This window comes from Delphinus delphis, chromosome 19, assembly GCF_949987515.2.
Source record: "Delphinus delphis chromosome 19, mDelDel1.2, whole genome shotgun sequence".
NCBI classification, from domain to species: domain Eukaryota; kingdom Metazoa; phylum Chordata; class Mammalia; order Artiodactyla; family Delphinidae; genus Delphinus; species Delphinus delphis.
In genome coordinates this window covers 57,903,188-57,926,126 of record NC_082701.1, presented here as the reverse complement: position 1 = coordinate 57,926,126, position 22,939 = coordinate 57,903,188, and the positions used below count along the sequence as shown (strand labels likewise).

The following is a 22,939-nucleotide window of genomic DNA, read 5'->3' as shown; positions in this document are numbered from 1 at the left end:
TCTCCACACCCTCGCCAGCATTTATTTGTAGACGTTTTAATGATGGCCGTTCTGACCAGTGTGAGGTGGTACCTCATTGTAGTTTTGATTAGCAATTCTCTAATAATTAGCGATGCTGTAAGTTGCTCCTCTTTTAAATGACATTGTGACGAGCATCCCGGGTATATGAATTATTAACGACATTCCTGAGTCTCTCCTTAGGATGGGTTCCTAGGAATGGAATCAGTCCATCAAAGGGTATAGACTGTCCATCCATCTGCTTCTCAACTCGAGAGGTTATTCCAGTGAAATGGCCGGGAGTCCACGGGAGGCCCAGCCTCAGTGACCTCCTGCCATCGTGGGGCCCCAGACATGAGAACAGGTTAGCAGACTAATTCCCAGTTTACACTGGGTTCCAACTCAAGCCTAGACAGCTGGCTTTGTAGTGCAGTTATTCGTATGTGAATGGGTATTTTATATCCACTTTGTTACACACTGATATTTAAGTGATTTAAATAGTTTCTTCTCACAAGGAGATAGGCATTGTTTATAATGTTTCTCAGTCATCTCTTGTACACGGCAATTGGAGAGATGGTTCTCCAAGTGGGCTTCTAGAAACATCAGTCTCACAGGTACATGCACACGCCCATCTAAAGCCTTCCAGCGGGTTCCCACTAGAGTTGGAATCAAACCTGGTCAGTGGTAAGCGTGCGTCTGATCCTGGTCCCTAATTATCTAAGATTTTAGCGTAAGCTGCAGGTTACGCTGTGGATACAGTAGTTACGGGAGAATGTTAATGATGCCAGGAGGGGGACTGCAGAAAATCTGAACGGGATACTTGTTTCCCACCCACAGGTCTCTGGTCCGGATTGACGGCCTGTGTCTTCTTTCAAACCCTCTTCTACTTGGTGTACATCTGGAGGATAAACTGGAACAGAGCGGCAGAGCAGGTAACAGAGGGCGGGTCCTCTTTGAGATGGGGCCCTGTTGATCCCAGGGCAGGTAAGGAATCTTTCATGGTGAAAATGGTAAGAAATCCATTGGCAGCATGACGCACTTTGTTTAGTGAAATGCATCCAACGTGAGAGTTGGGGGCAAAAGGAAAGCCTGTGTCAGCACGTTTTCCTCTTAATGTGGAGTTAATTTAGTATCTACCAAGCAGGGCTCAGCCAGAAAGAAAGAGAATTAGCTAAGAAACTATTTTGCTGTTTTGGTGTGGTAGTCTTAGAAAAGCAGTAGTGTTTCCTGATCTGTTGTCTAGTTTTAGGCGTCTTCAAAAGGATCTTTTGGTCCATGGTTTCCTAAGAAATGCAAATTGCTAAGTGCCTGTGATCAGGGAAGTTCTTGGGGCAGAACCTGTCCTGCGGGTTCAGGAGCAGATCCTGACCCTCTGGGCGTCTCTGTGTTGAAGTGTGAGCCCCGCTGACTGTGTCCGGGTGTGAGAGGAGATGGGTGGGAGGTCGGCGAGGGGAGGTGTCCTGGACAACCCGCGAGGAGGGGCTGAGGCGTGCAAACCGCCACAGTCTGCGTCTTGACCACCCTTGAGGATTCGCAGCCCTTCTGCCTTTCCTTATGCTGACATATCGTGTCCTTCCTCCCTTAAGTGTGATCGCTGGAGGGAATGAAGTGTACAGGACGTTAAGTTGGACCCTAAGCTACCCCTTAGGTGATTGTACCATTTATCTTGAGACTTTGTTCCTTTTATCGGGATTTAGGAGCAGTAAAGGGCACAGTGCGAAAAACACGTTAAGTTTGCAATTATGGCAACAAGTGGCTTTTTATGCCATGTTTGTGAGCTGATACTGGGGTGAAGAATATGGTTTCCGGTGTGGCGTTCCACTGTCGCTGGCTTTTTCGGGACCAAGCAAGACCGCGCACGATGCTGTCACCTGTAGCGATGCTGTCACCTGTAGCGTAGTTTCCGAGGGAGCTTAACCGCAGTTTAACAGCAGTGACTGGCCTCACCTGACTGCACCTGCTTTACCTCTGTGATGCTTTGTTTAGGCACAGGTTCGGGCCGGGCTGAGAGGGACGAAGGAGGCCGTGCCCACCGCGACAGGTAATTTATGGGGCCCGTTCTCCAGGGTCCTGATTCCCGGTTCTCACGCCCGGAACTCGGTGCATGAGCTTCTGCTCCCTCGCGCAGTGCAGCTCGTCTCTGCCTCTAACTGGGAGGCCAACTCTGTGTTCCCCTCTGGAACATGCTTAATAACCCCACACGTAACAAACCATTTACAACGTAGGCTCATGTCACCTTCAGGAATGCCCTTTACTCAGACTAGCACGTAAGGAAATATCTCACTGTTCTCTGCAAACAGATCTGTCCATCCTAGACAAAGACGTAGCCGATGGGGTGATCCTACCTGACGTCATCCGACCTGAGAGCCAGACCACGCAGCTGGTGGAGAACACCTCGTGTGGGGTGGCCACCATCGGGGAGGTCTTGACGGGGGCCCAGCTGATTTTGTATCGCGGGGCGGCTGTAGTTTTAGCTTTTGCTGTCCTGGTAGCAGGAATTTTAATAAGAGTTTTCACTGACCGTGGCTGAAACGGAATCACCCCAGCCCACAAACTAGCAGCGACAACGACATGCCACACAGGAAGCATGGGAAGTGACCCTGGTCACCGGGACAGTGGTTTCGCTCTCAACTAAGTGTGGAGAGGATACTAGTGATGTGTGCTTAGTTATTCTGAGTGTTTGCACGATCTTACTGCTTACTGAAGATTAAGAAAAGAGTTATAATTTTAAGTGAACTTTTCTCCCAACCGTTAACTCTATCATGGTTTTTAAATCTGTAAATTTGTTTTTTCCGGCTTGAGGTGTTCTTTATGCTGTCAATATCTTTTGTCTTCCAGGAAAGCAGGTCCTCTAACATTAACCGCTGGTCACGATGCCTTTTTGTTTCTCTGTTACGTGTTCAGTCTTGTTGGTGAGTTTGTACAAAGTGCCGTCTAGTCCGGTCCCATGTAGTGCCGTGTAAGCTTTTTCTTTTTTGCGGTACGCGGGCCTCTCACTGTTGCGGCCTCTCCCGTTGCGGAGCACAGGATGCGCAGGCTCAGCGGCCATGGCTCACGGGCCCAGCCGCTCCGCGGCATGTGGGATCCTCCCGGACCGGGGCATGAACCCACATCCCCTGCATCGGCAGGTGGACTCTCAACCACTGCACCACCAGGGAAGCCCCCGTGTAAGCTTTTATAAAATAAACACTTTAAAATGCGAGCTCGTACTATTTATGATAACTTGTAGCTTACCGCCTTTTAAATTTTCGTTAAACTTTTGTATTCTCTCCTGCAGCTCAGCCCCCAGATGCCAGCAGGTGTGGCTGTACCTCTCGATGGAGAGTTTTAGAGCCTTTTATAGGGAATTGGACCAACCCAAATAGGAAATCCTAAAAGGAATGACTGACATTGGGCTTCCCCAACACAAAGCCCACTCGATGACCTGGAGAGCAGGATTCCCCTGGGCCATCTCCCCGCCCTGCCCTGGGGAGGCAAGTGGGCAGAGCTGGTACAGACCAGTCAGAGGAGACAGCGGCTGCAAGGTTCAGGGAGAGCACCAAATATTGTCACCATGCTACAGAATAGGATGCTGTGGGATAAAACACCCAGGAAAGTTTTGAAGTGAAATTCATATAAAATTAACCTTTTAAAGTGTATAATTCAGTAGCATTTAGTACATTTAGTGATTTTTGTTTTTTTTAGAATTATTATACCATCTTGGTGTGAAGTGTCTCACTGTCATTTTAGTTTGCAGTTCTAGTGCACATTACTAATGACATCATCATTGCATAGGTTTACTGGCCATGTGTGTATCTTTTTTGGAGAAATGTGCCCACGTTTACATTGAGTTGTTTGTTGCAAGAGTTTGTAATACACTCTGGATGCTGGGTCCTTATCAGATGGGTGGTTTGCAGTATTTTCCACCCCCAATTCTGTAGCCCATCTTTTCACTTTCTCAATAGTGTCTGCTCTATGAACAAAGAGTTTTTAATTTTGATGAAGCCCAATTTATCTATCTTTTCTGTTGCTTTCATTTTTGTTGTCATATCTAAAAATCCACTGCCACACTGTCGGAAAAAAAATTAAGACTCTTTCCAGTGTGACTTGTTAAGGAGCTTGGAAGTCATCACCCTGTCCTCAAAAAAAAAGAGCAGCATGAGTCATTTCTCTTCTGCCACCAAACGGGGGGGGGGGGGGCTTTTCACGCCAACAACCAATGCTCCAAATCTTCCAACACCAGCAGGATGTGCAGTGATTCCGTTCAACTGTGACACTAACCATGTGTCAGACCCCATGGGTTAAGGGCTCAGTCCCATGAGACTGCCACCCATACTTTTGACTGACAGTCTATAAACTGGGGTTCTTGTGACCCTCTCCTTGTTCAGTAGTTTGCTAGAACAGCTTACCAGGGACTCAGGAAAACACTTCCCATAGGATTACTTGTTTGTTATAAAGGATACAACTAGGAAGAGCCACATGGAAGAGATGCACAGGGTCAAGCACAGGGGTGATGGTGCTCAGGTGGTCTTTCTGATGACCAGCCGCCCTCCTGAAGCTACGGAGGTGCCCCCCACCATGAGTCACGTTATTAGCATTAAACCCTAAACCTGAAACTTCTCTACAAAATAGTCTGTTTTTAAAATGGGCACACGATCTGCACTGACATTTCTCCAAAGATGATGTACAAATTGCCAATACACACATGGAAAGATGCTTAACATCTTAGCCATTAGACAAATGCAAAGGAAAACTCCAAGGAGATACCACTGCGCATGCGCTAACTGGCTGTAGTGAACACAGATGCAAGCACTGGCGTAGATGCGGAGAATCTGCAACCCTCATACGTTACCGGGAGGAATGTCAGATGGTGCCGCCACACAATTTCACGGTTCCAGAAAAAGTGAAACAGGGTTACCACCTGACTCAGCAGCTGTACTCCTGGGCACATACCCGAAGAACTGAAAACATGTCCACACAGAAACTTCTACATGAATGTTCCTAGCAGCATTATTCAAGACAGCCAAAAACTGTTTAATGAAATTATAATATTCAAAATGCCCAGTTTTCAATACAAAATTACTGTGCACGCAAAGAATCAAGAATGTATGGCCACTTACCAGGAAGAAAAGGTTAATAGACACTATCCCCGAATGAATACGCCCAGACGGAGACAAAGAAGTAAAGGAACTAGGAGCACGATCTCAACACCCAGAGAAAGTACAGGAACCAAACAGAAATCCTGGAGCTGAATAACACGAAACCCGAAGTGAAAATGTCACTGCAGGGGTTCTGCGGCAGATTGGGGCAGGCAGAAGAAAGCCGGGGAAGTTGAAGGAAGGACTGATCTGACACCAACTGGGCGTTTACAACTTAGGTCAAGTCTGCCACTAACTAACTGGAGTCGACATCAGGTCCCACAAGTTAAAGAACCGCATCTCCAAAAAGACTGCCCTTCAGATGCCAGCCGCGAGTGGGGTCCCCAGGCCAGCCACAAATAGCCAATAAGCACAAGAATAGATGCTGCACATCATTAGCCATTTAGAAAATGCACATTAAAACCACAATGATAGCACTTCACACCTATTATGATGCCTGTAATCACACAGTAAAAAAATTTAAGTAACTGTTGGTAAGGGTGTGGAGAAAGCTGGAGCCCTTGTGCATTGCTGGTGAGAATGTAAAGTGGTGCAAGCTACTGTGAAAAATAGTTTGGTGCTTCCTCAAAAACTTAAACATAGAAATACTGTACTATCCAGCAATTCCACTACTAGGTTATACCCAAAGGAATTAAAAGCAGGGACTCAAACAGATGCTTGTACACCAGTGTTCGTCACAGCATTACTCATGATAGGTGATGGAAACAACCCAAGTGTCCATCACAAATGTATGGATTTATATGTATACAAAGGAATATTACTGAGCTATAAAAAGAATGAAATTCTGACACATGCTACCACAGGGATGAATCTTGAGAACATTATGCTAAGTGAAATAAGCCAGATACAAGAGGACAAAAATTGTAGGATTCCACTTACATGAGGTACCTGGAGTAGGGAAATTCATAGAGACAGAAAGAATAAAAGGTACCAGGGATTGGGGGGGAAATGGGGAGTTATTATTTAATGGGTACAGGGTTTCTGTTTGGGATGATGAAAAGGATCTGGAAATGGACAGTGGTGACAACTGAACAACAGTGAATGTACTTAATGTCAATGAAATCTACATGAAAATGACAACTTTTATGCTACATAGTAGTACAGTAGAAAGGATGAAAGGCAGAAAAATTAATGCTAATATATCGATATGTACTGCTGTTCTTGGAAAAAGGAACAGAAGAAGTATTCAAACAAGTAATAGCATGAAGTCTGACACTTTAATGGGTACTCTGTGCCTAAAAAACGAACAAAAATCAATACTAAGAGCCTGATGACAGTTCTGTTCTCGGATGACAAGTAATGTCTAGATCTTTAGAAAGAAAGAGCGAATCACCTACAAAGCAGGAAAAAAAATCAGGTGGCTTCGCAATTTCTTCTGCATAGCTGCATTAATTTCTGGCGGACACTACAGCAATGTCTATAAAGTTCTGAAGCAAGAAAAATGTGACCCAGGACCAACTGTCCCTCAGATGCTCAATAAAGCCAACAAACACATAAATATCCTCAAGCATGTAACACCTCAGCAGATACAGCACCCCTGGCTATTAAAAAAAAAAAAACTGCTTGCAATCAAAGTAATTCAGGAATTGGACTCTGGTAGAAGGACCGGCAATATGGAAATAAGGAAGTAAGGCTCAAGAACAATGTGAGTTGTGAGCACAGAACAGAAGGTAAATGTAAAGATAATGTTTTTTAAAAAATCAGGAGGCAGGGAATGCAGAGGTGGGAGAAAGCATAAATTATGTTTTCATATCAGTAAATCCTATGGAAGGTTGAAAGGTGGGGTCTAAACAAGCTTTAACTTCTTCCCCCCCCGCCCCGGTACGCTGGGCTCTCACTGCTGCGGCCTCTCCCGCTGCGGAGCACAGGCCCAGCCGCTCCGCGGCATGTGGGATCCTCCCGGACCGGGGCACGAACCCGTGTCCCCTGCACCGGCAGGCGGACTCTCAACCACTGCGCCACCAGGGAAACCCCTTCAACTTCTTTTTTTAAATAACTCTTTTTTACACTAAGATATTTAAATTAAATACTGTCTCATTATGAAACCTCACTTGAAATTCAGCAGTTCAGTTTCGCTTTAGTCTTTCATTGAATTTAAGAGTAAATTTAATTGCATTTAAAAATAGTACTACAGATAATCCCATTGCTATCAGCTTATTTACTTTCTATCCTCACGTGTATGTACGTATGAGAGAGATCTGGAGTGACATCCACCAAATGTCACAAGTAGTGTTATCTCTGAGAGGAGGAATCTGGAATTATTTTTTTCCTCTTTGCTTTGTATAATTCCGTATTACTTAAATTTTTAAAACTGATGACTAATGTCATTTTTACAAAACAACAGTAAGTTATTTCTTTACAAAGAAGTGGGCCCTTCACGCACTAAGGCCATGAAATATTCAAGAACTTTTCAGGGCAGCGGAGACAAGGACCCCACCAGACACCTCCACCTCCGCTGACCCCCAGCAGGGGCCCACAGCCTGGAGAAGGTCCCTGGACATTCTGAAAGCCAGACTGTCACAGTGTGATCTCAGATTCGTTTTTCTGAAAGTGTGTGACAGAGAGGTTCCCAAACTTCCCTGGTCAGTGGCACCGTTAGTGCCTTAGCAGTTGTTTTTCACGGCACCCTGTGGCCAAAAGACATACGTATTCATTAATTAGTTAAGTTGATAGTTACTCATAGCCTAACAACTTAGTAGCTATTTTAAAAATAATACACATAAATGGAAAAAAATAAGTCTTTTTTGTCTCATTCTTAAGTGGACGCCTGCACCTGCTGGGCACTGAACAACTGCTCAGGCCCTGAGGTCAGGTTGGACGCTGCCACCCTCACTGCGTTTTTCACACTCTTTCACACAACTTTTTATCACAGCAACTGCTGAGATAAGTTTTGCAAAGATATGACGACATCATTAAAAAAATACATGCGTTCTAATGTTAGAGCTGTGAAATGCCTTCAGGTGATAGCTTGCGTGGTGTATAACAGGCATTAAGCCTCATTCTGTTTCCCTTGAAATTTTAAAATACTCTGAAATGTGCCTGTGGATTCACTGCTATCCCCATAGCACCTTGGCCCAGAGTTTGGGAACCAAACCGTGAGTACATATAAGAAAAAAGTCTGAAAGTATACAGCACATTACAGAGGATACTTCTGAGCGATGGTATTACAGATAGTTTTTACTTCTCTATACTTCTCTGTATTTACTGGAAAAAAAATTATGCATTACTTTTACAATCAGGACAAGCAAACAATTAGGCAGCCACCAGATTCCCAAACATTAAAAATTAAAGCAATATCAAGAGTTCCGTATGATCCAGCAATCCCACTCCTGGGCATATATCCGGAAAAAACAAAAACTCTAATTTGAAAAGACACATGCACCCCAATGTTCATAATGGCACTATTCACAATAGCCAAGACACGGAAGCAACCTAAATGTCCATCGACAGACGAATGGATAAAGAGGATGTGGTACATATATACAATGGAGTATTAGCCATAAAAAAGAATGGAATAATGCCATTTGCAGCAACATGGATGGACCTAGAGGTTATCATACTAAGTGAAGTTAGAAGGAGAAAAACAAATACCATGTGACATCACTCATGTGGAATCGAAAAAAAATGATACAAATGAACTTATTTACAGAACAAATAGACTCACAGACAGAAAACAAACGGTTACCAAAGGGGAAAAGGGGGCAGGGATAAATTGCAAATTTGGGATTAACAGATACACACTATATATAAAGTAGATAAATCAACAAGGACCTACTGTATAGCACAGGAAACTACTCAATATATTGTAATGACCTATAATGAAAATTATCAGTTATAATGTACATATATATAAAACTGAAACACTTGGCTGTACGTCTGAAACTAACACGACATTGTAAACTACTCAAAACAAAGGCCATATCAAGTGTCATCAAGGATGTGAAGTACTTGTAGAACCACTCTGGTTTTTAAAAAAATTAAAAAAAATTTTTTTAGGGCTTCCCTGGTGGCACAGTGGTTAAGAATCCACCTGCCAATGCAGGGGACACAGGTTCAAGCCCTGGTCCGGGAAGATCCCACGTGCCTCGGAGCAACTAAGCCCGTGCGCCACAGCTACTGAGCCTGCGCTCTAGAGCCCATGAGACACAACTACTGAGCCCGCACACCTAGAGCCCGTGCTCCGCAATAAGAGGAGCCACCGCCGTAAGAAGCCTGCGCACCGCGATGAAGAGTAGCCCCCGCTCGCCACAACTAGAGAGAGACGGTGCACAGCAACAAAGACCCAACGCAGCCAAAAATAAATAATTAAAATCAATTACAGAAAAAATTAAAAAAATTTTTTTTTGCCACGCCACGTGGCATGTGACATCCTAGTTCTCCCATCAGGGACCGAACCTGCGCCCCCTGCATTAGAAGCGTGGAGTCTTAACCACTGGACCACCAGGGAAGTCCCATGTACAATCACTTTGGAAGACAGTTTGTATTATCTAGTAAAACTGAAGATAAATAAATAAAGCCTATGATTAATTCCATTACTAGGTGTGCTCTAGAGAAAACTGTTCACATGTGTGTGTTGGTACCTGTAGAGGAATATTCACTGCAGCACTGTAATAGCCCCAAATAGAAACCACGCAAAAGCTTGTCTAAGGTAGAATAGATAAGTGTGGTGTCTGCATTCAATGGGATCCTACACAAAAGGGAACATGAATGAATTACAGATCCATGCACTGATGTGGGTGAATTTCACAAACGTAAACCTAAGTTAAAGAAACAAGGAACGAAGGCATATGTAAGAATGGCTCCGTTCAGAAAAGAGGAATGAACATGAAAAACCAAAATACAAAATAGGTTGTTTATGGAAACATTTATAGGTGACAAAACCAAGAAGAAAAAAGGAAGTGTGAGGTGGGTTGGTCCAGGAAAGGGAAGGAAGTAATGGGTCGTAGGACTGATTCATAAACATTCTACATATTTTCCACATGCTTTGCCCATTTTTTTCTATTAGGCTGTTGGTCATTTTTTTCTTGATTTTTAGAAGCTCTTTATGTGAGGGAAATGTCCGTATACAGGGGCTTATCCACTAATAAATATGGGTTCACCAGGGTCCTGGAATCCAACCTGCTTCAGATGAATGACTGTTCCTTTGGGTGAGGAGACAGAAGTGGAAAAGGGCGGGAGATTTCGCCTCCTCTTATGTCTCAGATATGGTTCAAGAAGCAGTAATTATATGCTGTTTTCAAAAAACAGGGGCTCCCTTGACGGTCCAATGGCTAAGACTCTGTGCTCCCAATGCAGGGGGCCTGGGTTCGATCCCTGATTAGGGAACTAGATCCCACATGTGTGCCACAACTAAAGATCCCGCACGACACAACTAAGAGCCGGCGCAGCCTAAATAAATATTTAAAACAAACAAACACAACTAAAATGAAGAAGAAGCGTTAACAATTTAAAGGTAGGTTTAAAAATTAGATCAAAGTGCAGACTAAACACCTATATCACTCTTCCTCTTGCTTCAAATACCATTAGTGGACTAGACATTTTGAGGAATTCCTAGCTGATGAAAAGCTAGCTGATGGAGTCAGATTGACAGCAAACTAAAGTAGGAGAAGCCAGAGCCCAGATTATAAGTAGAAGGTTACTATAAACAACAGTTTCCAACCAAACGCCAGAGGATCACCAAGCCAGGTGACATGCAAACAGCAGAGGTCTCTGGGCCACCCTCAGGATAAGGGATGTACGTTCCATCCGGAGGAGCTGGCGCGACCAGGCCCCTCTCCTTCCTCAGGATACGGAGTTGCTGGCAGCTGCCACAACTTTCTCAACAGAGCACACACTCCACCCGAGGAGCTGGCGGGCTACGTGCCGGCACCTGGGAATGGAGCGGAGCAGAGCTCAGGGGACTGGAAATTGGCAGGAGCTGCCAGCACTCGGGCTCTGCAGCCTGCCCGGTGCAGTCACACAGGTAGGACGTGTGAGGTGCACACGCTGAAGGAGACAGACAAGAGCCCCACGATTTACGCCTGACAAGATCACCTACCCAGAAAATACAGAGAAGCTGAGAAATTACTGGAGCAAATCAGAGGCTTCAGAAAACCTGTAAGAGACAAGATCAACTTTCAAACCAATAGCTTTCCTATATGTCATCAATTACCAATGAGAACTTGGTTAAAGATCACATTCAAAATAGCAAAAACAAACACACCTACGGAAAATCTAAATACCTATTAATAAGGCCTGGCAGGAAGCAGGCAAAACGCCCGGGAAGACACGTGTATTGATGCTGGTCTCCCCTCGGCAGGAGAAGCAGCTGCCCTACCTTTCCTCGGTTCCTCCCCCGGGGCCCCTGACTCTGGAGCCAGGACTGTGTGCTCAGTTCCCTGTCCCCAAGGTCAAAGGTAGCAGAAGCCAGGAGGCGCTCCCATCCCTCCCAGCCCGCCTTCCACCTCCTCCCTGACAGCTGCCCCGTAGGCCTGCGGCTCCAGCGGCGCCTGGGGTAAATGGATCTGACGAGGTCCGCACACACCTGCTACCGCTTCTGCTCCCTGGCTGAACCCTGACTGACACAGTACATTTCTAAGGTCAAGCCGCAAGGAAAACACTGAATTCTACCGCTTGGGCAGAAGCGTGCTCTCAGCAAACAGGTGGCTGCTGATTGGCAGAGCCAGAAATGGATTTTCGAAAAATTACTGAAAATTTTGCTGTCTCCATGAGTCTTAGCAAGTGTTCCAGAATTATAAATGTCAATATTCTAAACTTCATAGCCTATGTAGAATTACCTGAAATGTTAGCTTCTTTTCACCCAATTTTCTTTATCTCAGTACAGTCAGTCAGTAAACAGTAAGATGTATCCAGAATTCGGTACTTGCACTCAGAGTAACATTCAAAATACTGACCCCATCTTAACTCTGTGTCTTTAAACGAGTTCCTTACTTTTCTCCATTTGCTCGACTGTAAAATGTGGACAATATATTCCCTACCTCATAGAATTATAGGGACTATACATGAGATGATCATGAAAAGCTGTTTAGCAAAATGCTTACTACAAAGCAAAAATAAATGTTAGCAATTATTATTTTGGTCATTCGTTACTAAAAACGTATTTTTAAAATGGACAAATGTTTGAGGTCTGGTGTCCCTGGGGCAGAACAGGCAAAATGCACATCCACACCCCCCAGAGCTTACGTGGGTGTCTGTGAACACTAGTTTTATAGAAGAGCAAAGAGGAGATTCCCCGAGGGTGTGAGACATATCACAAGTTCCCTTCTACTCCTAGTTTTTTGAGTGTTTTATCATAAAAAGGTGTTGAATTTTGTCAAGTGCATTTTCTGCATCAGTGAAGATGATTGTATGGTTTTTTTCCTCTTCGTTCTATTAATGCAGGGGTGTGTGTGTGTGTGTATTTTTTTCTTTATCCCAGAGACCCTGAGAGCCCCTCCCTTTACTTAATGGTTCTTAATCTGCAAGCCAACAACCTTGGAAAGGTCATTTCAAGGTTGGGTTTCCAGGCACTTCCTGAGCCTTCCAAGTTGTTTTTTTGTGGTTTTTTTTTTGCGTTACGCGGGCCTCTCACTGTCGTGGCCTCTCCCGCTGCGGAGCACAGGCTCCGGACGCGCAGGCTCAGCGGCCACGGCTCACGGGCCCAGCCGCTCCGCAGCATGTGGGATCTTCCTGGACCGGGGCACGAACCCGTGTCCCCTGCATCGGCAGGCGGACTCTCAACCACTGCACCACCAGGGAAGCCCCCCCTTTTTTGATTTTTTTAAAAAAATTTTTATTTAATTTTTTTTGGCCGCACTGTATAGCATGTGGGATCTTAGTTCCCCGACCAGAGATCGAACCCACGCCCCCTGCAATGGAAGCGTGGAGTCTTAGCCTCTGGACCACCAGGGAAGTCCCTAATGTGATATATTATATCAATTAATTTTTGTATGTTGCATTTCTGAGATAAATCTCGGTAAATGGTGTATATGCTTTCAACATGCTACTGGATTTAGTTGGCTAGTATTCTGTTGAGGACTTTTGCATCAATATTCGTAAGAATATTGGTCTCTAGTTTTCTTGTGATGTCTTTGTCTGGTTTTGATATCACGGTAATATGCTGACTTCATAGAATTAGTTAGGAAGGATGCCATCCTCTTCCATTCTTTTCAAAGACTTTGAGAACGACTGCTGTTAATTCTTCTTTAAATGTTCGGCAGAATTCACCAGCGAACAATGTGGTCCTTTTTTTTTTTCCTTTTTTTTAATGGGAGGTTTGTTTTATTACTGATTCAACCTCTTTAATTGTTATAAGTCCTTTCAGATTTTCTATTTCTTCTTGAGTTAGTTTTGGTAGTTGATCTGTTCTAGGAATTCTTCCATTTTACCTAGGCTATATAATTTGTTGGTGTATAATTATTCACAGTATTCTTTTACAATGCTTTTTATTTCTATAAGGTCAATAGCAATGTCCCTACTTTCATATCTGATTTTATTAATTTGTGTATTTTCTCTTTTTTTCATATTCAGTCTAGATAAAGGTTTGCCAATTTTCTTATCTTTTCAAAGAAACAACTTTTGGTTTTCTTGATTCTAGTTTTTCTGTTCTCTATTTGTCTATCTTGGCTCTAGCCTTTATTATTTCCTTCCTTTTGTTGGCTTTGAATTTAGTTTGCTTTTCCTTTTTAGTTCCTTGAGGTGTAAAGTTAAGCTGTTGATTTAAGATATTTCGTCTTTTTTTTTTTAAACATCTTTATTGGAGTATAATTGCTTTACAATGGTATGTTAGTTTCAGCTTCACAACAAAATGAATCAGTTATATATATACATATGTTCCCATATCTCTTCCCGCTTGCGTCTCCCTCCCTCCCACCCTCCCTATCCCACCCCTCCAGGCGGTCACAAAGCACCGAGCTGATCTCCCTGTGCTATGCAGCTGCTTCCCACTAGCTATCTACCTTACATTTGGTAGTGTATATATGTCCATGCCTCTTTATCGCTTTGTCACCGTTTACCCTTCCCCCTCCCCATAGCCTCAAGTCCATTCTCTAGTAAGTCTGTGTCTTTATTCCTGTTTCACCCCTAGGTTTTTCATGACATTTTTTTTTCTTAAATTCCATATATATGTGTTAGCATACGGTATTTGTCTCTCTCTCTTTCTGACTTATTTCACTCTGTATGACAGACTCTAGGTCTATCCACCTCATTACAAATAGCTCAATTTCGTCTCTTTTTATGGCTGAGTAATATTCCATTGTATATATGTGCCACATCTTCTTTATCCATTCATCCGATGATGGACACTTAGGTTGTTTCCATCTCTGGGCTATTGTAAATAGAGCTGCAATGAACATTTTGGTACATGACTCTTTTTGAATTATGGTTTTCTCAGCGTATATGCCCAGGAGTGGGATTGCTGGGTCATATGGTAGTTCTATTTGTAGCTTTTTAAGGAACCTCCATACTGTTCTCCATAGTGGCTGTATCAATTTACATTCCCACCAACAGTGTAAGAGGGTTCCCTTTTCTCCACACCCTCTCCAGCATTTATTGTTTCTAGATTTTTTGATGATGGCCATTCTGACTGGAGTGAGATGATATCTCATTGTAGTTTTGATTTGCATTTCTCTAATGATTAGTGATGTTGAGCATTCTTTCATGTGTTTGTTGGCAGTCTGTATATCTTCTTTGGAGAAATGTCTATTTAGGTCTTCTGCCCATTTTTGGATTGGGTTGTTTGTTTTTTTGTTATTAAGCTGCATGAGCTGCTTATAAATTTTGGAGATTAATCCTTTGTCAGTTGCTTCATTTGCAAATATTTTCTCCCAGATATTTCGTCTTTTTAATAAAGATATTTACAGCTATAAAGATCTGAGAACTGCTTTCATGGCTTTCATGCCGTAAGTCCTGGTGTGTTGTTTAATTTGTCTCAAACTATTTTCTAATTTCCCTTGTGTCTACTTCTTTGGACCATTGGTTGTTTAAGGCTGTGTTGTTTAATTTCCACGTATTTTTGAATTTTCAAGTTTTCCTTCTGTTACTGATTTCTGGGTTCATTTCATTGTTGTCAGGGAAGATACTTTGTATGATTTCAATCTATTTAACTAAGAATTGTTCGGGGCTTCCCTGGTGACACAGTGGTTAAGAATCTGCCTGCCACGGGTTCGAGCCCTGGTCCAGGAAGATCCCACAGGCCGCGGAGCAACTAAGCCTGTGCACCACAACTACTGAAGCCTGAGCACCTAGAGCCTGTGCTCCACAACAAGAGAAGCCACTGCAATGGGAAGCCTGTGCACCGCAACGAAGAGTAGCCTCCACTCGCCACAACTAGAGAAAGCCCACGCACAGCAACGAAGACCCAACATAGCCAAAGATAAATAAATAAAATAAAAATAAAAAAATAATTGTTTTAAGGCCTAACTTATGGTCTATCCAGGAGAATATTCTATGTGAACTTGAGAAGAGTGTATACTCTGCCATTGTTGGGTGAAGGACTGATGCGTCTGTCAGCTTTAGAGTGTTGTTCAAATCTTCTATTTCCTTACTGACCTTCTGTTTAGCTGTCCCATCCATTATAGAAAGTGGGGTACTGCAGTCCCCAAGTATTATTGTAGAACTGTTTATTTCTTTCTCCAGTGATGCTAATTTTGATCAGGCTCTGTTGCTGGGTGAGTATATGTTTACAGTTGTTTTACCCCCTGACGGATTGACCTTTATCAACATATAGTGTCCTCAGTGACTCCTGTACCAGTGTGACCTAAAGTCTATTTTGTCTGATGCTAGTGTAGCCACTCCAGTTCTCTTTTGGTTGCAATTTGCACGGAATATCTTTTTCCATCCTTTCACTTCCAACCTATTTGTCTTTGTACCTAGAGTCTCCTATAGGCTGCATATAGTTGGATCATGTTTCTTTATCCATTCTGCCAATCGCTGCCTTTTAATTGGAGAGTTTAATCCATTTACATGTAAACTAATTACTGATAATAAAGGACTTCTGTTATTTTACTATTTGTTTCCCATATGCCGTGTGTCTTTCTTGTCCCTCAGTTCATCCATTACTGCCTTCTTTTGTGTTGAATGAATTTTTTCTTCATATACTGTTTGATTCCCTCTTCATTTTCTTTTTCTGTAGATTTTGTAGTTTTTTCTTAGTGGCTACACTGGGGCTTACAATTAGCACATTAAATTTATAACAATGTAGTTTGAATTAATACCAACTTAGTTTTTTAAAATTAATTAATTTTACTTTTGGCTGCATTGGGTCATTTCTGCGCGTGGGCTTTCTCTAGTTGCGGTGAGCGGGGGCTACTCTTCCTTGTAGTGTGCGGACTTCTCTTTGTGGTGGCTTCTTTTGTTGTGGAGCATGGGCTCTAGGCACATGAGCTTCAGTAGTTGTGGCACACGGGCTCAGTAGTTGTGGCTCACGGGCTCTAGAGCACAGGCTCAGTAGTTGTGGCGCAAGGGCTTAGTTGCTCTGCAGCATGTGGGATCTTCCCAGACCAGGGCTCGAACCCGTGTGCCCTGCATTGGCAGGCAGATTCTTAACCACTGTGACACCAGGGAAGCCCCCAATTTAGTTTTTATCTCATTTTACTGTGCTTTGCAGATACTGTGGTTTTTTACAAATTGAAGGTTTGTGTCAACCCTGCATCAAGCAAGCCTACTGGCGCCATTGTTCCAACAGCATTTGCTCGCTTGGCGTCTCTGCGTCACATTTTAGTAATTCTTGCAATATTTCAAACTTTTTTATAATTATTATATTTGTTATGGTGATCTCTGACCAGTGATCTTTGATAGTACTATTGTAATTGTTTTGGCATTTTTTAGCAATAAAGTATTTTTAAATTAAGGTGTACATAGTTTATTTAGACATAATGCTGTAGCATACTTGATTAGACTACAGTAGTGTAAACATAACTTTTATATGCACTGGGAAACCAAAAAATTCATGTGAGACTCACTTGTTAAGAAACCTACTTTATCGTGGTGGTCAGGAACTGAACCTGCAGTGTGTCCAACATATGGCTATATACAAAAACTCTGCTCCTAAATAGATCTGAGTCCCTCCTTTATGTTATTGTCACAAATTAAATCTTTATATATTGTGTGCCTATTATGTTTATAATTATAACCTTTTTTTGGGGCTCCACCGTGTGGCTTGTGGGATTTTAGTTCCCTGACCAGGGATCAAACCAGAGCCCCTGGGAGAGGAAGCACAGAGTCCTAACCACTGGACTGACAGGGAATTCCCTATAATTATAATTTTATATTTATAGGGAGAGACAAATGTAATAATAATATTGGCTTTTATATTTGACTATGTAGTTACTTTTATCAGTGATTCTCATTTCTTCACGTTGCTTTGTATTATTGCCTAAGGCCCCTTCATTTCAACCTAAAAGACTCCCCTTTGCATTTCTTATAGTGCAGGCCTACTAGTGACACATTTTCTCAGCTCTTGTTTATCTGGGAGTGTTTTAATATTCCTGTCCTCTGCACAGTTCTGCCAAATAAAGGATTTCTGGTTGACAGTTTTTTCTTTCAGAACTTTAAATCTGTCATCCCCCCATCTTCTGGCCTCCACAGTATTTGATGGGAAAGTGGCTGTCAGTCTTACTGAGGACTCCCTTCTGCACGATGAGTCACTTCTTTCCTGCTTTCAAAATTCTCCCGTTGTCTTTGTCTTTGTACAACTTGATTGTAACACGTCTCAGTGTGGATCTCTTCGAATTTATCTTGCTTTGAGCTAACTGAGGTTACTGGATTTGTAGATCCAAGTATTTCATCGACTTGGGCAAGTTTCTGACCTTTCTTCAAATATTCCTCCTGCTCCTTTTATCCTCTTCTGGCACTCCCATTATGAATATGTTGCTACACTGGATGGTGTCTTATAGGTCTTTAGGCTCTGCTTATTTTTGTTCAATCCTTTTTTTCCTTTCTGCTCCTCATACTGGATAATCTCAAGTGACCTATTCTGATATAATAAAGAATATATCTGGATTCTGACCTTCAGTTCCTGGCACAGAGCTTTAAAAACGCTTGGACTTTCCTCAGTGATAGGAGTGTTTGTAGCATGAGGTGACACATGCAGGTGCCCTTAGATAGCTGCAGGATGGGGGCTGGTCACTAAAAAACCAACCACACATGTAGAGGGTTGGAAATTTCAGCCTCACCTCCCTGATCTCCCCGAGAGAGGCTAGAGAGTGAGTTCAATCACATGGCCAATGGTGTAATTAATCATATCTATGTATCAATAATAAAACTCCATATAAAAATTCTGGACTGTAAAACCCAGGGGAGCTTCCTGCTTGATGAACACTTGATATGCTGGGAGGGTGATGGGCCCAGACCCCGAGAGCAGAGGGCCTGGAAGCTCTGCATCATCTCTGGCCCCCAGACCTTGCCTTACTTACTATATCCGGTGTTCCTCAGTTGTTTCTTTTATAAAATTCATAATCATAAGTATAGCATTTTCAGTGTGTTCTGTGACACACTCTGGCCAAGTACAGAATGGAGGAGGCTATGGGAAATGCCGAATTTATAGTCTAGTCAGCTGGGCAGAAGTGTGGGTATCCTGGCATCCCACTTGTGGCGGGTACCTGAAGGGAGGGCAGTCTGCTGAGGAACTGCCCTTCAGCTTGTGGCATCTGATGCTCCTAACTTGAGTTCAGAACTGAATTGAATTGAGTTGTAGACACACAGCTGGTGTTAGCAGAGTCCTATCTTGAAGTTCATTGATTCTTTCTTCTACCTATTCCAATTTGCTCCTAAAACCACCAAGTAGTATGTTCATTTCAGATACAGTATTATTTAGGATTTCTATTTGGTTCCTATACTTCCTATTTCTTGTTGGAATTCTCTATTTGTTGAGACATCATGCTCTTGGTTTCCTTTAGCTCTTTGAGCATTTTAAGACTGTTAATTTAGGGACTTCCCTGGTGGCGCAGTGGTTTAAGACTCCACGCTCCCAATGCTAGGGGCCCGGGTTCAATCCCTGGCCAGGGAACTAGATCCCACATGCATGCTGCAACTTAGAGGTCGCATGCCACAACTAAGGAGGCTGTGTGCTGCAACTAAGGAGCCTGTGAGGCACAACTAAAGGAGGCACAACTAAGACCCAGTGCAACCAACCAAATAAATAAATAAATAGATAAATATTAAAAAAAAAAAAGACAAAGTATTTCTCAGGAAAGTTCACTGTCTGGCTTCTTCAGGTACAGTGTCTGTTAATCTTTTCTTACTGTGAAGTGGCCATACATGTCTGATTTTTTGCATTCCTAGTAATTTTATATTAAAAATTGGGAATTTTGACTATTACAATCTGGCAATTCTGGAGTCAGATACTTTCCACTCCCATCGCTTGATAAAGATTCCTTTTTTTTTTTTTTTTTTACTTTTTAAAACTTATTTTTGTTAGAACAGTATTCTTTATAGTGTATGGCCACTGGGTCTCTGCTCCATTACCGTGGTCACCTAGTGATTTCACAGAGATTTCCTTGAAGAGTTTTTGGCTATTCTGAATAGTGCTTCTGGGAACATTCGTGTAGAAGTTTCTGTGTGGACATGCGTTTTCGATTCTCTTGGGTATATACCCAGGAGTACAACTGCCGGGTCATGCAGTAACTCTATGCTTCACTTTTTGAGGAACTGTGAAATTGTTTTCCACAGTGGCTGCACTATTTCTCCAAATCTAGGCCAACACTTGTCATTACTGCCACCAAGTGTATGTGGTATCTGCTGTGTTTTCATTTGTATGAGTCAATGGCTAATATATTGAGTATCCTCATGTGCTTACTGTCCATTTTTATATTATCCACTTTGTATTGTCCATTTTTATATTATCCTTGGAGGAATGCCAATGCAGACCCTTTGCCCATTTTAAAAAGACTTAATTTTTAAAGCAGTTTTGGGTTTACAGAAAAATTTCACCGAAGCACATAGTTCCCATAAATGCTGCCCCTCACAGACCCATGCACAGATTCTATTATTAACATTGTGCATTAGAGGAATAAATTTGTTACAATTGATGAATGAACATTGCTACATTATTATTAACTAAAGTCCACAGTTTACATTGGGGTTGACTCTTGGTATCTTGGTATCATCTAGTTCGATGGGTTCTTTTGACAAATGTATTTCATGTACCCACCATGACAGTATCATACAGAGTTAGCGTCACTGCCCTAAAAATGCCTCTTGCTCATGGCCTACTCTCTCCCCACACCCAAAGCCCTGGCAGCCACCGATCCTTATTATGGTTTTGCCAACTCCAGCATGTCACACAGCTGGAATCACAGGGTATGGAGCCTTTTCAGACTGGCCGCTCTCGCTTAGGGATCCTCCAGGTCTTCTCACGGCTTGAGAGCTCTTTTCTTTTTACCACTGAGTAAAATTCCTTTGTATGGATGTAGTACAGTTTGATTATCTAGTCGCTGATTGAAGCACATCTGGTTGCTTCCAAGTTTGGGCAATGAAGGATAAAGTTGCTGCTGGACTTCCCTGGTGGTGCAGTGGTGAAGAATCCGCCTGCCAATGCAGGGGACACAGGTTTGAGCCCTCGTCCGGGAAGATCCCACATGCCGTGGAGCAACTAAGCCCGTGTGCCACAGCTACTGAGCCTGCGCTCTAGAGCCCGCAATCCACAGCTACTGAGCCCGTGTGCCTAGAGCCCATGCTCTGCATAAGAGAAGACACTGTAATGAGAAGCCTGTGCACCGCAATGAAGAGTAGCCCCCACTTGCTGCAGCTAGAGAAAGCCCATGTGCAGCAACGAAAACCCAATGCAGCCAAAAATAAATAAATAAAATAAATTTTTTAAAAAGAGAATAAAGTTGCTAGGGACTACCCTGGGGGTCCAGTGGGTAAGACTCTGCACTCCCAATGCAGGGGGCCAGGTTCAATCCCTGGTCAGGGAACTAGATCTTGCATGCACGCCACAACTAAGAGTTCGTGTCCTGCAACTAGAAGTCTGCATGCCACAACCAAGAAGTCCACATGCTGCAACTGAGTCCTGTGTGCTGCAACTGGGACTGAGCACAGCCAAAAATAAAAAAAAATAAAAAGAAATGATGAAGCTGCTATTAACATTTGTGTCCAAGGTTTATATGTAAATGTAAGTCTTCAACTCATGTGGGTTAATGAGTGCACCGTGAACACTGGGCAATATTGTAAGCCTATGCTTACCTTTGTGAGAAACTGTCAAACTCTCCTGAAGTGGCTGTACCATTTTGGGCTCCTACCAACACTGTATGAGCGTTCCTGTTGTTCCACATCTCTGCAGGCATTGGGTGTTGTCAGCGTTCCAGATTGGCCATAGGTAAAATCTAATAGGTAGATTAGATTCTAATAGGTATACAGTGCTATCTCATTGTTGATTTAATCTGCAATTCCCTGATGACTTACGGTGTTGAGCATCTTTTCATATGCTTATTTGCCATCTATACTTTTTGATAAGGTAACTATTCAGATCTTTTGACCATTTTTTAATTGGGTTGTTTTCATATTATTGAATTTAAAGTGTTCTCTCTGGGTGGCGTCAAGATGGTGGTGTGGGAAGACGCAGAGTTAGTGTCTCCCCACAACTAGGGCGCCTGCCAGCTGCTGGTGGGGGACTCTGACCCACAAGGAGACAGGAGGAACCCCAAGGTGAACTGGTAGCCAAGGCCTTCCCCCCTCTTCTTTTCCCTTCTCCTCTTTTTTTTACTATTGTGGTACTGTTGTACCTCCTGGTTGTGGACTCATGTATATTTTTACTTTTACATTCTCCCTAACATATCTGTTAGTTTCCCAATTTTATGTGTTACTTTGTCATTGTGTGTCTTTTTTTGCTGCCCCAGGCGGCTTGCAGGATCTTGTTTCACGAGCCTGGGGTCAGGCCGAAAGACGCTCCTGCGGTAGGAGCTCCGAGTCTGAACCACTGGACTAACAGAGAACCTCAGACCCCAGGGAATATTCTTCGGAGTGAAGTCTCCCAGAGTTCCTCATCTCAGCACCAAGACCCACCTCTACCCGCTAGCCTACAAACCCCAGAGTTGGAAACCTCAGGCCAAACAATCAGTAAGACAGGAAAACAACTCCACTCATTAAAAAAAAAAAAAAAAAAAAAAAAAATGAGATGGCAAAAAAGTATGTCACAGATGAAGAAGCAAGGTAAAAACCTACAAAACCAAATAAATGAAGAGGAAATAGGCAATCTCCCTGAAAAAGAATTCAGAGTAATGGTAGGAAAGATGATCCAGAATCTCAGAAATAGAATGGAGGCACAGATTGAGAAAATACAAGAAATGTTTAACAAAGATCTAGAAGAACTAAAGAACAAACAGAGATGAGCAACATAATAACTGAAATGAAAAATACACTAGAAGGAATCAATAACAGAATGAGGCAGAAGAACGAATAAGTGAGCTGGAAGACAGAATGGTGGAAATACCTGCCGAGGAAGAGAATAAAGAAAAAAGAATGAAAAGAACTGAGGACAGTCTCAGAGACCTGGGACAACACTAAACGCACCAACATTCGAATTATAGGGGTCTCAGAAGAAGAGAAAAAGAAAGAAAGCACAGAGAGTCCCATACAGGATAAACCCTAGGAAAAACACACCAACACACATATTATTAATCAAACTAACAAAAATGAAATTCAAAGAAAAAATATTAAAAGCAGCAAGAGAAAAACAAAAAATAACACACAAAGGAATCCCCATAAGGTTATCAGCTGATTTTTCAGTGGAAACTCTGCAGGCCAGAAGGGAATGGCAGGACAAAGTTAAAGTGATGAAAGCGAAAAACCTACAACCAAAATTACTGTACCCAGCAAGGATCTCATTC

The 22,939-nt window shown here is 42.8% G+C and overlaps 1 protein-coding gene and 1 pseudogene across 1 annotated transcript in view; one reads left to right on the top strand and one right to left on the bottom strand.

The window, feature by feature from the left end:
* Positions 1–2,380, top strand: part of LOC132414276 (multidrug and toxin extrusion protein 2) — a 32,866-nt gene extending 30,486 nt beyond the window's left edge. Inside the window, exons 8-9 of the mRNA XM_069540096.1 lie at positions 835–929; positions 1,984–2,380. Coding sequence (XP_069396197.1) covers positions 835–929; positions 1,984–2,268 — 380 coding nt within the window. The 3' untranslated portion in view covers positions 2,269–2,380. The remainder of the gene's footprint in view (positions 1–834; positions 930–1,983) is intronic.
* LOC132414155 (receptor-binding cancer antigen expressed on SiSo cells pseudogene) overlaps positions 1–22,939 on the bottom strand; it is a 109,813-nt pseudogene that overhangs the window by 60,956 nt on the left and 25,918 nt on the right.